General features: G+C 46.7%; 1 protein-coding gene across 4 annotated transcripts in view; it reads right to left on the bottom strand.

Moving 5' to 3' along the window:
• Window positions 1-17,500, bottom strand: part of macrod2 (mono-ADP ribosylhydrolase 2) — a 537,441-nt gene that overhangs the window by 136,009 nt on the left and 383,932 nt on the right. For all 4 annotated transcript variants that reach the window (XR_009936258.1, XM_062520021.1, XM_062520023.1 and 1 more), the window contains exon 7: window positions 3,937-3,967. Coding sequence is in view for 3 of the 4 variants with exons in the window: in XM_062520021.1 (XP_062376005.1) it covers window positions 3,937-3,967 (31 nt within the window). In the remaining variant the exon portion in view is untranslated. The remainder of the gene's footprint in view (window positions 1-3,936; window positions 3,968-17,500) is intronic.

The raw sequence follows: 17,500 nt of genomic DNA, 5'->3' as shown, positions 1-17,500 counted from the left end.
TCCGCTCCCCGAGATCACTCTCGTTTAAGTCCGTCCCCCCCCCCCCCCACCCCCCCCGTCGCCCACGAAAGTAAATCCAGGGACTTAAAGGCCCTTGGTGTCCAGTGCAGCGATGGCTGTGGCGATGACGGACGGGGAGGCCGGGCGGATAGGCCAGGCAGGCCAGCAGCTTTGGCTGGTGAAAGATAAGGTGCCGCGGAAGCCTTGTCCAGCCTTGTCCAGCCTAATCCCGCGGCGAGATGGAAGGGGGAGTCGGGAGCGCGGCGCGGCGCGGCACGGCACGGCGTTCCGGAGAGCCGCTGTCGGCTAACGCCACGGCCACACCTGTACCACGGGGACCGGCGCGGATTACATCCACCCCCCCCCGCCCCCCAGGGCCCCCAGCCCCCCCTCGCTAAACCCTCCGTGTCAACAGTCCACAAATCCACACCGCGGGGGGACAGTGTACACCACAGCACAGCACAGCACAGCACAGCACGCCACCACAGATGACGCAGCGCGCGGCGTGTGAGAGGACAAGTGAGCGCCTCCATACAGGCCACGGCTAGCGCTGCTGCGTCCCCACCCCTGCGTGGGCTAAGAGCCCAGGGGATCATCCCGTCTGCGAGGCGGCTATCAGCAAGCATGCAAATAAACACGGCAGGCTGATCGGAGGCGCTTAGCCTGTTTACGGGCGCAGTCTAATTGGCCTTTCAGGATTATCTGATACAATACTGCGGGATGAGCCCACCACACCTGTCCTCCGCCGTCCGCCAAGTGCGCAGGTGATTGGATTTCTAATGAGATTTAGTGCTCTCAGTCCTTATCCAGTGCGGCGCTGCTCTCCAGCTTGTAAAAGCTTGGCTTTGCACAGGGACCTCGTGTAGCACAACAATGAGGCTCAACCGAAGCTAAAGCCCCATAATGACAACAAAGAAACAAAGAAATGGGGGATTTTTAAAAAAAGGATCAAAAGACAAATGTATTAAATTCAGAGGTATCCCTTTTATTCTTCGCAGAGATTAAGGCAGTGGGAAATGGCCCTGGTAAGACAAAAGACAAAAGCTGAATGTCTAATCCAGTGCTAGCTGGAGTCCTGGTGGAGGTGAGAGGGTGGTGTTGGCCTGTGGAACTAGCGCTGTGCTATATCCAGCTCCTCCTGCTGCTGGCACGTGATGGGAAAGCAGGCCTGTCACCTGAACTTCTTCACACTTCGCCTCTCCCGTCTGCATGGATATGTGTGTGTGTGTGTGTGTGTGTGTGTGTGTGTGTGTGTGTGTGTGTGTGTGTGTGTGTGTGTGCGCGTGTGTGTGTCTGTGTATGTGTGTGTGTGTAGGTCTCTGTGTGTGTGTGTGTGTGTGTGTGTACGTGTGTGTGTGTGTGTGTGTATGTGTGTGTGTGTGTGTGTGTGTCTCATGCCAAAACTTGACTAGCAGGCATATGGACCATTAGTATCACCTGGACGGCGAGATCTCACGGAGAGCCGAGCGCTTAGCGCTCACACTTTACGCTGATGTGACATGAGGGCAACACGCCCAAGCTGGCAGCACGACGCCAGCGAGACTGACAGACAGACAGCAACAATCCCACGGCGTTGGCACAACATCCGCTGTTGTCACATACCTGTAGTCTCCGATGGAACATCAATCTCCGTGTGTTCTTATGTGGCGCTCGCGTGTTGATGTTTTTTTCCCCACTGCCTCTTCTCTTGTTCTCTCTAGACAGGCACGAGAATGAGGCCTTTGAGGCCTGAATCAGTGTGGATTGTCATTGGCGTCTCAAGGTGCTTCTGATGCAACGGCAGAGAAACTCAACCCCCCCCCCGCCCCCCGCCCCCCCTCCCTTTCCCAAAAATCAACACGGATGGCTTTGAGCTAAATGAGTCGCTTCTCTCGTCCTCTTTGTTCTGAAGATCCCCGTTGAATGACTTCTACTCCGTGCCGTAACGTTGCCTCGGTGTTTGCGACGGGGAGAGGAGGAGTGACGAACAGCGCGCGCCAGAGAGACAGACAAAAAAAAAAAAACACGACCCCCATCAGTCTTGTCCGCCCCGGCTCCGGGCCCTCCGTGGGCGCGGCTATCAGCGGCGATCTTGTAAGACACTGAGAGGTGTCTCCCCCTGTGGAAGGAATAATCCGTTTGAACCAGGGTCGCAGGTGCCACTGATTGATGGGCCTGCGCCGGCGGCACTAAATAACCTCCATCATACCCTCCGACCCCTGCGCCCCACGCTGGGCGCCAGTTTGTTTATGGGTGGTGCCTCCGACATGCTAACCCGCGCAGAAATTCAGCTCGGACTAATGGCCCGGACTGAGGAATTGGACTGTCAGGCGAGAGTGAGAACTCATTTTTCTCCCCTGCCCGTCTCTCTCCATCCCCTCCTCCCTCACACCTCCACATCCACCCACAACCCCACCCACCCCCGCCATCACCGCACCACCCCACCCCACCCCACACAATCCACTTCAGCAACCTCCGTGCTCCACAATCATCTGTCAGCAGAGACAGAGTCAGTGGGAATAAGGTGGGAGAGGTGCAGGAGGCGCAAGAGGGAGTGAAGGTGTCAATTATCATTTCGGGGCCTGACAAAGCTGTAGTTTCCACGTCAGAGGAGAGGAAGCCCGGATGATGGCCTCGGATCAGAGCACTTGGCCCACAGTGTCAGCGGCGGATCGGAGCCGGCGATCTCCCATGGTAATCTGGAAGTGGGTCAACCGACACCGCGAACAGAGGAATCAGAGAGAGGGAGAGAGAGAGAGAGAGAGAGAGAGAGAGAGAGAGAGAGAGAGAGAGAGAATGTGGGGGAGAACGTGTGCATGTGTCCTGCTTGTGAACATGAAATCCCACAAAACTTCACCCTCAACCCCTGTCAAGCAACAGAGGGAAATTAATTGCATGTTTCAAAACGGGAAACGAGGGCTTTATACACACGTGAAGGAGGGCGGAAGAAAGAGATGGGGGGAAATCGTACAAACCGGCCTACAAGGGCAATCGTGTAGCACAGCCCAATCTCTGGCTTGTTAACTCTTTGATAATAATATATGAGAGGGTTTCTCCTCCCTTCTCCACTCTAGTGGGTCCAATCTCCACCCGCCATGATCTCCACCATTAATCAGGCCCTGCCATAGAGAACGGGCAGGGCTTTGGCTCCCAGATAAGCTGTTTACTTATTAAACAGGCCATTAAACTCTCCTTGATAAGGCCCGTCAACAGTCTGGGTTGGCTCTGGTTGGGATGTGCAGCCATCAGGGGCCACATGGTGTGACAAGCTCCCTCAGGCACCGGGGGCACAGCAGCACTTGCCCTATTAGTCACCAGCACACTGGTCACTGACACCAGCATACTGTGACCACCACTTGCCCTTCACCAGACAAGAGGGTGGAACAGCACACTGCCAAAGATGAACCACAAGCTAATGGCCTGGCCACATGGAGCCGGATAAATATAAATGAGCGTTTTGGAGATGAAAATGATCTCCGTCCATATTGCTGTTTTCATATTGTTTTTCAAATGCGTTGCGTCTAAACGCTGAAACCCCGTTGAAGTGTTTGTTGCTGGTGGTGTCTTGAACTCTACATTTGGCCATCATATCTGAAACAATTCATATACTGTACCTCAGAGTTTTTCGCAGTGCAATTATCGGTTTTGGAAGGACTCAACGGAGAAATAATGATGTGTGTTTGTATTTATGCGGCTTAGTGAGGACAGGGCCTAACAGAGCTTTGATTGGAGGTGAACGAATGGCCAGAACCACCAGGATATGATGCAGGCATTCCACTTGATGTTACCATAGAGAAGTGGCTGTTGTGTGGTGACTGAATTCATGAGGGCAGCTAGTCAAACAAATACATGCACACACACACACACACACACACACACACACACACACACACACTCATAAACATAAACATAAACACACACACACACACACAGAATGAGAAACAAAAATGCACTTACCATAAATTCCTGTGGATATGCAGGGGAAGGCCTGCAGCAGAGAGAGAGAGAGAGAGAGAGAGAGAGAGAGAGAGAGAGAGAGAGAGAGAGAGAGAGAGAGAGAGAGAGAGAGAGGGGAATAAAAAAGAGGAAGAGGTGATGAGTGAATGTTCAGAGATGACGTGCAGATTCCCAGTCACTCCTCATATTTCAGACACAGACAGCAGATTAGTCATTCCTTCTCTCCACCTAAGACTGGGGAGAATTCCTCTCTGGTCTGATATGCACCCCACAGGACTTCCCGAGCTCACCGACCTCATCCGCTCTCATCTTTCCGCTTCGTTTCAATCCGGGAGCCTTTGGCTAACACAGATAAATTTAACCAAATCAAACACAATCAAATCCTCCACACAGCTTCCATCATTTTTCACTGCCAGACATCTAATAGGATATTATTACATGCTTTTCAGCAAAGCCTGATATGGAAACACAGAGCCAGCTCCGTCCTGACACTGGAAAGCCAAATCATAACAGGTGGAGTTGACTTTTCCCTGGGACCTCATTAAATCCTGTGCAGAGCCTCGCTGAAATACTGATGACAGCCACACATCCCGCTTTGGCAACTCATAGGTAATGGACACACACAGACATAATATAAACGTGTTTGTGTGTGTGTGTGTGTGTGTGTGTGTGTGTAAAGACGGCTGTGTCAATATTTAACACAGTGCAGTAGGTGCAATACACAGTGATGTTCATTAATGAAGTCTGAGAAAGATCATGAGCATTGTTGCTATAGTGGCCCTGCTATTTATGTTTCAGGAGTACAATAGCAAGTTAGTGACCAACAAATCTATCATCACTGTAGAAATGGAAGTCTATAGAGACAGTCATTGATATGCCATATTGTGACTTCAAATGATTGCTTGGGTACCCTTGAGATCTGGGTATGAATGTATAGATATATAGGATTCTTGGAGAAAACAAGCTTCCTCTTAGCATAAAAGAATTATAAAGATGGAATATTTATGGAATGCATAGTGGAGATCTGTCAAGAAATACCTTTAATACTGAACCATATTAAAAAAACACACACACACACACACACAGACACACACACACACACACACACACACACATTCCCAGCAGAGATTAATCTTCTCGATCACAAGGCTCGTATTCGCACCTCACACTCCTATTGTGCAAAATAACACCATAAAGAAAAGCTATGTTCGATTTCATTTCTAATTACTTGGCACAAGTTATATTTCAAAGCGGAGTGCGCATTGGCTCTCTACTAGCGGCGAGCTAATTAAGCTGATGGTTGATTAACTGGCCGTCGTATTTTATTCCAGCTCGGCGCTGGGCAGTGGGGGGAGAGAGAGAGGGCTGGCCGGCCGGCCTGCGGGAGCCGTACGTCACGGAGAGCGAGCGTCCAGTTCTGGCTCAGCACATCATAATTCCCCACTCATGAATATCATAACGATCGCAGATCGGCAGATCAATCCCAGGGCTCCCGGATTGGACCAGACGATCTCGCTCCCACCGAGCCCTCGGCCCCCTTCAGAGATGCTTCTGGAATGTCAGGGAGACAGAGGCGGAGACAGAAAGGGGGCGTGGCTCTCAATCTACATTTTAAATGTGTCAGGAGGAACATGCCCGGATTGAAGGGGGAACGTTTCTCCCCCAATTATCCTCAATTCCATTAATAGGTTGACAATAGAGGCCAGTGTTAGGAAGGATGATGACTGTGGGGTATTTGGGGCAGCTATAAATGAGTGGAAGTGGCAGGACAAGTCAGTGGAAAGTTTCAGTGACATCCAACTACTCTCTCACACAATGTAAATGAAGACATCACAATGCTTTGTAGGATATTGGAAATGTACAGTAACTTACTACGGCAAATTATTTCCTGATTATGCAATGCATTATTAAATCAAATCTTTATGAATCCTTACTAATTGGTGCCTGCATTTTATTCAAATGAAAGCAGTCAAATAGAACTCATCTTATGTTGATGTATTGTAAAACCACAATAACATAACAAAACAAAAGCTATGAACAGCTTGCCATCCATCCTGGTGATTAAATGCATCTCCCAGTGGGAAAGAGCCATGCTTTTCTTCTCTTTCCCTCTGGCCCTTCATGGAACTCTTGTACATGTCACCATGAGTTTAGCAAATAAACATATTTTAGAGTTTACAAGTGTCTCCAGATGAAAAACTTTTATGTGAGTGTGATGCTAGTCAGAAAAGAAAGTAGACATGTAGCGACAAAATCTGCTTTACATTTACAGTAAATGTGCAAATGGAAGGGGCTGCTTAAAGAGGACAGTTATATAATCTCAGAATGCAAAACTGTGTTGAATTATACAATATAGACATTAGCTATGTATAGCTATATGTTATGGCTACTCATTTACTCCTATGTATGCTTTTAATATTGCTACCAAAGCTAAAAATCTAAACCACAACCATAACTAAACTTTTCAGGGGTCTAAGCAAAAAAGAAAAATGGCATTTTTTTCTTTTAAAAAATGATCAAATTTAGCATCCTGTAATAGTCCTGGTTTCGCTGCACATGTAGGGCGAGCAAGTGGTAACTAAAACCATACATCCTGACTACGTTGCAGCACAAACCTATTTTGCATTCGTCTTTTTAAAGTGTATTAATAAACAGTAAAGAGGAAGAATTTATTCGGAGCTCACATTTATCACCTGAAGCAGCTGAGTGTGTGCTTTAAGCTACAGTAGCATTCATCACAAGGCGCACGGCACGCACATACCACTGGACTGCAATGGAAGAGCAAGACAAATACAAAATCCCACTTCCAATTTCTGCTCTCCACTTTCATACCCACTTAGAGTGCGATAAGAGGCGTATAGCACCCAACCGGCGGAGAGGAGGAGAGAGAGGGAGGGAGGGAAGGAGAGAGGGAGGGAGGGAGGGATGGAGAGAGAGAGAGAGAGGGAGAGAGAGAGAGATGGAGGGAGGGAGGGGAAGTATCACCAAGTCCCACACACTGAAGGAGAAGAAGGCATAGCAGGTTTCCTTTGTTCTATGTGACCAAGACAAGCATTGTTTAGTGACACCTGGAAACATGTTAACAAGCATCTGTCAGAGCGATGTTTTGAAACATTTCAAAAAGGAGCGCATGACGGCGCTCAAATAAGAGGCTGCCTGTAATTTGCACTAATGTTCTGTTGACATGCTTTTTACAGGCAAACGAGCACAAAAGGGAAGGCAGAGATGCCATTTCAGGATGCAGCTGCAAAAATCACAGGCTGTTGCAGGTTTGTTTTCTAGGAGGATATCTGATGAAGCTTCATCAGGGGAGGGGGTCTGAGTGCCCTGTGAGGGGAAAAAAAGACTACAAACTCAAACCGAGTTGAAAAGATTGGACTGGAACATCTATTCCAAGCTCCATCAATAGCCTCATGCCTAGTACTGCTGTCCCACTCTCCCCTCTGTCCTCTCTGATTCTATGGGCGCTTGCAAGGTTTCACTTTCCTTTCATTATGACGGAGATCCAGCTGTCAAGATCAATATTTCAGCCCTATCTTTTACTGGAGCCGTGACCTTTCCAGACACGCGTCTGTGCTCTCAAACACACCGAAGCTGATGAAGCACGCAGGAGAGATGGAGAGAGAAGTGGAGGAGGAGGAGGAGGAGAGAGGAGAGGAGGGAAGAGGGGATGGAGAGTAGAGAGGAAAGATGTTTTAACGTCCTTGGGTCCCCTCTCCTCTCCACATTCACCTGCACCCTCTGTCCTAGACAACCAGATGTGTGTTCCCACTCTTTACAGCACTGGCCCTGAGGACAGACATTGTGCTAACAAGACAGCACACACATACCCATGACGGGAACTCAGGGATGCACACTGAAAAGGACAGGCAACAGTCATTATTTCATAACTGGGCTTACTGCGCAGGGTTGTGTGTCAAGACAAACTGTTGTGAACTTGTGCATGTGTGTGTGTGTTTGTGTGTGTATGACCTCATGATATTACGGCAAACACAAATCCGTTGATCCACCCCCCCTGCGCCCGAGCCATCTTCGGCCAATCTCTTGATCCACCTGCAGTGGGCGGACAACACTGAGCTCTTTATTTTCCCCCGAATTAATTTGAGTGACAGCAGCAGCAGCAGCAGCAGCAGCGGTGCTGACTACAGGAAGCAGGCTGTGCAGGTACTAGCACATCACACTGCAGCTCCTCTCTCAAGCAAATCTCACGCTTATACTCTAAGGAAAGGCCAATCCAGCGATCACAAACAAACAAAAAAAAACCGAGCTTTGTATGTTTGGATGGTTGGATTGCTTAATGGAGACCAAATAAAATAGTGCAAAATAGATATATCCATCCATGACCATTCTCAGGACATTGCTTGGCCTTGTCTGTGGGTTTAAATAGTAACCCTTCCCCCTTTACAACCTCTTCAGACTTCTCATTTGAGAACATTAATAAAAAACGAATTAGGTGTCACCTCAATGTAAGGAATCTTTTTTTTCTCTCTCTCTCTCCATAGAATATTCTAGCAGCACACAGCAAAAAAAGAACTGACACACTAATCACATATCAAAGCGTATATCGAGCTAAGTAATTTGACAGCCTCTTCGGTAATTTGATGCTTGAGGGCTTGAGATCCATCAAAATGAGGCAAATTGAAGGAACTTTGAATTGCATTTGGTACATGTTACTTGTCACACTTCTGACACTATGTCAGCTATAAAAAAAAACCTTTCACAAAAGTTGTACTAGTCTAATTCACTAATTCGCTTTGCAGCATATTATTGCTTAGGGATATGAACTCTTGAGTAGGTAATCACTTGAACATGCGTGATGTGTTCTTGTGAGATGACTACCTACAGTATGCTGGGGTGAATGTCACTAATTGGCTCTGATCAGAGAGCTGGTGGGTCAGAAGGCTACAGTGAAATCAAATGATCGAATGGAGCAGTCTGACCTCCGTGCAAAAAAAGCTCTGGTAAATGCCTTACATTAATAAGCCGTCATTGTAATCCATGAAACAACATCTCAAAACCAACAATCCAAGTCAACGTGACCGCACCACTCGAGCATAATAACAAATGTCAACAATAAACCTCTTTTGAATTAAATAACCAAGCACATAACAATCCGAATAGAGGGCTTTGTAACAATATGCTCTCCAGGAAACTTAACACAAGCTTTCAGGTGCAAATCAAACAGGACATCACAACAATTTCCACATTTCAGTGTCAGGTCCAGCTGACTGAATATTGATCAAGGCAGATCGCAGGCAGGCCCATGAGGCTTCCTTTGGTTTCAGTGTTCACTTTCAACACACTCCCTTAAGGCACCCAGAATAGAAGGAACGACAAAAAAAAAAACAACGGCTAAAAATACAGTCACCGAGCAAAGAAAAGAAATCTAAACATCAATATAAATAAAGAATGAAACAGCAAAATATGAAAGCGGCCCATCTGTCTAAACATCTCAGCAGTCGGTGGAATTTAAATATGGCATTGGGCTCCTGCAGGATGCTGGAATCCCCTTTTTCTAAGGATCTCAGCTTTGGGACTGAGTTAGGGCGAAAGGAAGTGGCTAGCTGGCACAGCCCAACCTGATTAACCACCAATACCCCCCCCCCCAACAAACACACACACACCCCACACTCCAAATCCACCCCTCCCCGGTGCAGCTGCAATCTGTTTACATGTTCCACGGACGCATTCGTACGGAGGCCCTGAGTTAATTAACGCGGCTGACATTATTGCACCTCTCCTCCATGGCTGCCAGTGGCGGGGCTCGGGCTATTATTTATCGTCTGTTAGTTCATTAGAGGGAAATCCGCACGTCTGGCCACGCGGGCGACACGGGCGACGCGTGCCCACGGCCACTGCCACCTCACGCGGGCTCTATTTTCTTTGCTTAAGAAGCGTGGGGAAATTGGTCACTAGGGAAATTCCACTCGCTGTTGCCACCACTCCCACTTAATCAATCAACTGGCTTTAAAGTAGAGCACCGTCTCTACTTTTCTTGCTAGCATGGACGATTTAAACCCCGCGGAATGTATGGAACGCAAATCTGCCACTAATTACATGCGCACACACACACACACACACACACACACACACACACACACGCACACACACACACACACACACACACACACACACGCACACGCACACGCGCGCGCGCGCACGGCAGCCACATCCACAAACAAACAACAACGACGACGACGGCCACGCGATGGAATCTCAATTATAAACGGCCCCTCGATGCAAAAAGAACAACAAATACTGAGGAATCAGTGGTGCAGTTCAAACCTCAGCAAGGGCAAATGAGATTTGCTACTGGACCATACAGCTAGTGTAAACAACCTGTGAGGCAGTTTGTGTCACAACTAATAAAGTAATACAAGCAAATACTCACTTTGTGTTTATTTGACAAAGGCACAGTTTATGCTACATGGGCTCAACCACCTTAAACTAAACTCATAGAAGGGTCTAATAACACAATCGCACCAGGATTCAGTTGCTTCAGACGGCTACAGCGTCTCTTGCACCTCAGATGCATTTGCTAAGGAGATCCAACACGCGGTGCAGCAACCTGGTTTAGGGAACATGGCGTTCTGTTGCAGGCTCTGCCCAGGACAGCGGCTCGGGCCCTGCGGCTGCCATGGGAACAAGCTGTGAGGAGCCGTGGAGGTGGCGACCCACTGGCCGTCGCCTCCCAGTCTATTTGTTCAGGGAGCCCCGTCATATAAATCACTCCAGCACAGGAGCCCAGCGCCTGTGCAAATGAGAGGCGCTCGCTAGGCTACATGCACCTCAACAAGGGAGGGGGGGGGGGGAGAGAAAAAAGACAAGCAAATCCAGGACATTTTCAAGGGCTGATGTATCCTCAATTAAAGACACTGCAAAGCGTGTCACCACGGAGCCATGCGCAAAGTTTCCCCATCGCCGAGCAGCGGCGGGACCTTGGTGCATTGTTACACTTCCTACGTGTCGGAAAACCCTGAATGACAAATGCCGTTTTTCTTCCAACTGAAAATCATTTCTTTTTCTTTTTTTTTATATCACCAACAAGAGAACAGATTTGGATGGAAGGATTTGATGGACAAGTGTCCTTTTTTTTGCTCCAAAGTAAAGGTGTAGTGTGGTTGAATTTAAAGCAGGTAACAATGGGCCCCAGATGAGCAGCAGGCATGATGAATCACTGAGCAGGGAAGCTTGAGGTGGCTGAAAACGTGACAAAATGCGCCCACTATTTTCATTCACATCCTACGGCAGAAAAGATACAAAAAAAGAGACGTTTACAGATGCAGATTGATGAATATATTTTCAGTACTTCATTCGGCGCCATCAGAGTAGTACTGAGAATGAAGGAGATGGGAGAAGAGAAAAGAGACAATAACAAACATATGAAAAACAATTAGGCAAGTCTTCCCCTGTAGAGAGTAAGGTTAATAAAAATATTAGATATGCACAATCCCACCTGCTCCATAAAAAATGAGGAGGTAGACAGTATTTTTTTGTCTTTTATTCACTGTCAGAAGAAAGTCAATTTCCAGCATGAGTTTGTCATCCACAGATATTGGAGTCACGTTATAACCTTCACATACACCCAAGGGGAGCCCAAAAGGGAAACAATGCTCTGTAAACTTCCCTTTGACATGACTGAACTCGTACCACAAGCCCATCAAAATCTCCATTGGCCGTCCCCTGGGTCTCGTGAGAAGGCAAAAAGCTCCCTGAGGAGCGGCACACCTCTGTCATCCAGAGAGCCATGTTCCATTCCATCAGCCCTCTCAGCTTTATCCCACGCTCAACGCCCCAGAGGACTCCAGCGAGGGCCACAGAGAGGATACTAAGATGGGGCTAGAGCACTGCAGCATGAGGGGAGGGCTGTGCATAAATGCATGGTACAGTATATCGGTAATATATCACTATCTCAGAAATACTGGAGCAATGCTAAACTGCTTATTACTGCTGATGGTCTTCTTGAAAACACATTCTGGGTGCATTCCATCTTTCTGAGTAGCGCTGAATACATAATTATAAGGGTCTTGCTGCTGATAAAAAAAAAAAATCTCACTGACCCTTCATGAATATTCACTATTCCCTGAAACTACATTTGCTAAGTCTATTATCTGAGAATTAAATTGTGATTATATTAAAGATTTAAAAGGCTTAACGCAATTAGATGCTGTCTGTCACTGTGAATAGATCATTTTAAAGTAAGAAGCCTGAAAATTGGCTTGGCTCAGTCTCTCAAAGTGCATTGTTTAACGATTTTAATACAGTCTTTTTTTCTGTATGTAACGTCTTTATCAAATAAGTCAAGCTGAATTTATCTGTAGCAAATCGATGCTACTGCACATGGGCTACATAATCCCATAATACTGATGCAACTCTACCAAAGCAATCCACCGAACTCTACCAAAGCAATCAAAATCTTATTCTGGGGTGGACAGGGACGCTTGTCTTTTGCCCAGGGTTCCTTACTAATCTGAACTGATAGGAAGGAATGGGGAAAAGAGGGATTAACTCCTCAAGGCAACACCCTGTCGTGTCTATGCCTTCTGGAATATCAGCGGGCTAACACGCTAGCTAAGACTCTGGAGACTAGGCAAAGTAGAGCGCGGCTCTAGCTGCTACCTATATGCTAAACACTAAAAACAACACACTGCACAGGTTTGGCCCTTTGATGTGAACTCCCACTGCTGTCAATCCCCAGTATTCTAAAAACCTCCTGTCAAGACACCTCAGCTTTGCCTGCAGCTAACACAACTCTGCTTCGTCAAAGACACCTCATCCAAACACCCCCTCGTCTACACACCTGATCCGTCCAAACACTCCCTCATCTTACACACCTCATCCAAACACCCACTCATCCAGGCTCCTCGTCCAACCACTCACACACACAGCTCAAATGGGCCAAAACAGAGGCATAGCAGACCAGAGGCTGAGCTTATTGACCACCCAGCTGATCCACTGGACCTGATTAACAAGAAATGGGTGTTTTCACAGCCCACCGCCCGCATTCATTAGTAATGGCCCGTGACAGGCACTCAAAACTCCTCTGTTTTGTGCGGTCTGGAGTGAGGAAATGAAAGCCAACAGCTCTCACATCTACTGTAGAAAGCATACAACATTAATGCCTGATGTAAACACGTTTTCGGGGATGCTGTCATTCCATCACGCCTTTTCAAAGGAAAAAAAAATAAACTCAGCACCAATAATCCCTGGCAATGCGCAGGCAAGGGAAAAGTAAAAAAAAAAAAAAAAAAAAACACAAACACAAACAGTAAACAGTTGTACGTGTGAGTGTGTGAGTGTGTGTGTGTGTGTGTGTGTGCACGCCCTACTGTTAGACTAGCTCCACGTTCTGACTCAAATTTGGCTCCTTTTCTCCACCCCCATAGAGGAGCAACACTCTTCTGTTTTTCCCCCAACCACACAGCCACAGACTCTTAGAAATGTGCCATACTGATTGCTTTGTTTGTGCTGCTGGGACAGTGGCGTGTTGTGTTGAGTGTGTGTGTGGTGTGTGGTGTGTGTGTTTATCTGCGGAGGGCCCCGGAGACACAGCCTCCTCACGCTGACAAGCCCAAGTAATGGCGCCCGGGCCCCCGCCATCACAGGCCCAATCCACTTTGTATTATAATCTGTCCAAAACAATCAAACTTTGCAAGGGATGAGGATCTGCGCTCTGACACGCATCTAATGGTCTTATTAAATGTTTTATTATATGTATCATGAGAGGGGTGACATTATAAATTGAAGAAGGCATTACGATTCGGGCCTTTCAGGACGTGTTGTTAAAAAGCCGAGGCAGAGTAACGGGAGGTGAAGGAGAAGCGTGAGGACGTGGAAGGACTGCGCGCAGGAATCCAGCCACAGATAACCTTATGAAAAATGCAGCCGCCCGAGGTGTAGCGCTATAGCCTCGGCGCTGCGCTGCGGTGCGATCCAGGTCAGCTTAGCCGAGGGTGGATGGATACGGTTCTGAGGCACGCAGTGGCCCATTAAGATGCTACGCTTCGTTACGAAATGGCTGCACTGATCCACGCGCATGCGGAGCGGGACTGATGCTTGCTCAGAGATGTGAAGGTAGACCGGACCGGAGATCAAAGGGTCTGCTCTCGGCACGCTGCCCTCTTCCATGTCAGTGTCCTTTGACACATTGACCAGAAACCCTCCACACCAGAGAGCCTTCTCAGCCATCTGAATTACCCACTCTAGGGCAAGAATCTAAACCTCTTCATTTTTAACAACCCCAAATTATTTTCAAACATGTATACAGTAGGTTTGCAGAAATGACATCTAGACTCCATTCAACTGAATTTAACGCAAGATCATTCCTGTAAACCTTTCAAAGTATGACTGGGCTATCTTTGAGGAAAATACTTAATTTTTCATCAATATATTCTATGATTAAAAGGGTGAAAAAAGAATTCCAAATTATTTTCTTTCATACTCGTGGAACAAAAAATATGATTCATGATCTACTCGAAATGAATGAGGAATTCTTCAGAGGTTAATCTAAATGAAGCATTAAATAATAATGAGAGGCCCTTTTTCAAGTGACATTACATGCCTTTCCATCTATAAATCAACTTTACCAGCATATTTTATCACTGAGGGGACAAAGGGCCGTCCTCTCACCATTCCCAGGCAGAAGCCTCTCCTGCTCCCACGATCCCCCATCAGTGTGGGGCAACTAATTAAACAGCCGCTCCTTTCAAGGACTCCTTCAAGAGTTCAAAAGCTACATATCAAAGGAGGTTCAAAGGCAATCCCAAGCCAAAATGGTAAGGTGCAGGGATATTATGCATGAGAGAGGGGGGGTGGGGGGGGAAGAGGGTGACTTGGCACCATGTATGGCTCTTCTTTTTTTACTGTGAAAAAGAGCAACAACAAAAAAAAGGGAAAAAAAAGAAGAAATTGAAATTGCACCTAAGTGGAGAGTGCGGCTGCTTTTATACAGCGGAATATTAATCTCCTTTTCTCTGTGGCGCCACTGTGCAAAATGCTGCAAGACTGAGCGCAGCCTCATTAGTTGCTATGATATGAAATTACTCAGTGGTAAGAAAATATGCTCAAAAGCCGCTAAGAGGAAACCTTTTTTCCCCCATCACCAGATCTGTGAGGATGGAAATTGACTCTCATTAGAACCTGTATGCTCGAACTACATAATGATTGTTGAATAGCAAAAGGTCCTCTGTGAAAAATAATACTAAAAAAAATTCTCCATGTAACCCCCTCCAACCATTCCGCCCCCACCCATACTGTGAGAGTCTCTCAATCTCATCACCTTAACTCTCGCTTTGCTTCATTACAGATGAGATTGCATGTGGCTCGTTAGGTAGGTGTGCGTTATTAAAACGAGGGCTATAAGTGTTGAAATGGGGATACGTGTTCGCTGAAAGACTCAGAGCTCTTGCTAAGGTGCATCTCCAGCTAGCCCTGTGGCTCACAGCAGAGGGAGTAGCAACGACTGCTAAGTTTTAATAAACTACATGGGGGGAAAAAAGACGCTCAGCCACAGCATTTCTCTCTCAATAATTCTCACTCTCCAGAGTAGCAAAACAATAAAACGCCTGCTCCTCCTTCTCCTCCTCCTCTCTCTTTCTCGCTTAACTAACAGAGCATGCTGATCCCTGGCCCTCAGCCACACGGTTGTGCTTGGCTGAAAGGTAGACCTGGAGTCAGTAGGACAAGGTAACAGGAAAAGGGCATTTTGTGGCCGGCCAATGCTCCACTGGTGTAGTGATGAATGCATCTGGACAGGGTCCAGTGGTGGGGTGGGTGGGGTGCGGTGGGGTGTATATTTTTAGCCTGTTCCCTGTGATATCAGAGGGGGGCAGAGGAGGACTGCCATGGGAGGATGCTGCTGCAGGGAAGGGCTGATCTCTACTATGATACTAACTTCTGGAGCTACCACAGGGCTGTGCAGACAACCATGCAGTTCTCACTGGTCGGCATGCTGGACCGGTCAACAAATATGTCCGTCTTTACGTTCTCTAACCCTAGTTGGAGTTTCCATATCATTATGTTGTTATTATCATTACCTCCACCAAGGAGGTTATGTTTTCATCGGGGTTTGTTTGTTTGTTTACTTGTTTGTCTGTTTGCAAGATAATTCAAAACGTTATGGATAGATTTCGATAACATTTTCAGGGAGTGTCTGAAATGACCGAAGGAAGACACAATTACATTTTGGGAGTGATCCGTATCACCGTCTGGATCCAGGAGGCGGTTATGTTTGCGCTCTCTGAGTGCTTTTCTAGTTATTAGTATTATCATCAATATTTTTATGTATGTTATACAATAGTATATGTTAAGGGTTTTTGTCTTTATGCATATAGGACAGGTGAGAGTGACAGGAATTCAGAAATGCGAGTGAGAACGGGGAAATGGCCAATCAATCAAACCAATCTCTGGGGGGTAATTACAGTTCAAAAGTTACAGTTCGCTGAAATTCACTTTATTCAAAGCGATAAAGACTTGCAACGGGTCAACCAAATGTCAGTTGGTGACATTACCATTGCTACCATACACTGGAACCATATTTTGTTGGGATGATGTCGCTACGCCCGCACTGGAACCATATTTTGTTGGGATGATGTTGATAATGTGACAACTTCCAGCACCAAAGTGTTCTAACGCTGCAATGGCAGCAATTACTCGCATGCAATTACGACCAGAGCGACCAGAGCAGCTGTAGAGCAGCCAACTCATTCTCAGAAGGACCTGTGTTGAGACTGTTCTGCTTATGAGATTTGGGAGTGTGTGTGTGTGTGTGTGTGTGTCGGTGGATGGGTTGAAAAGCACTAGGATCACACTCACACTTCTGCATAATGTAAAGCCCATAAGACTCATAATCCATTTTTATTCCAATCTGAACATTTTCCTAACGTTTCATTATTATTATACTGTGCTGCTTTAATATCATCTGAACATTTTCCTAAGGTTTCATTATTATACGGTGCTGCTTTAATATAATCTTTTTTAAACCCTTCTTGATTGTTCCTGGGGTTTCTAATGGGTGGGAATTTATAAAAAAAATATATATATTTCAGGTAGGGACACTTTTACCGGTTCCAAGAGAGTAAATTTGTTCATTTGTGTTACGGATGAGAATAAAAAAGAAAATAGTTTGGTTGGTGCAGAGCTTTTCTAATGACTGAAACATTATTTGAATAAAAAGGGAGTTTAAAGTTTAAATCAGTTCAGTCAAAACGCAGTTTTATTAGAAAAGAAAGGTCTCGGTGGTAGCTCTAAAGTTCCACAATCTCAAGCAACATAGAGGACATGGAGAAGACTCCTGTACCCTCTTGAAAGTACACCAACCATATGAGAACCATATTGACAGTGTTTGCATCAAACTCTGCCTGTATACTGGAGAGAATTGGAGCAAAAATGGGGAAAAGAACCCGGTCATGTACAAGAGCAATGTTGAGCTGGTGCAAAACAAGAAGTGCCTCTTCCTTAACACGGGGCAGGAGTGGATTGGGGCTGTTAGGGCCTGAGCTGCCATCATCTGCTGGGGAGATCCACTGAGATGGACCTACAATCCCCCCTCAAATCCTCTCTGAGC

The sequence above is a fragment of the Sardina pilchardus genome, chromosome 18 (assembly GCF_963854185.1).
Source record: "Sardina pilchardus chromosome 18, fSarPil1.1, whole genome shotgun sequence".
Taxonomy (NCBI): domain Eukaryota; kingdom Metazoa; phylum Chordata; class Actinopteri; order Clupeiformes; family Clupeidae; genus Sardina; species Sardina pilchardus.
The sequence above is the reverse complement of the archived record's forward strand: the minus strand, read 5'-3'. Positions and strand labels throughout refer to the sequence as shown.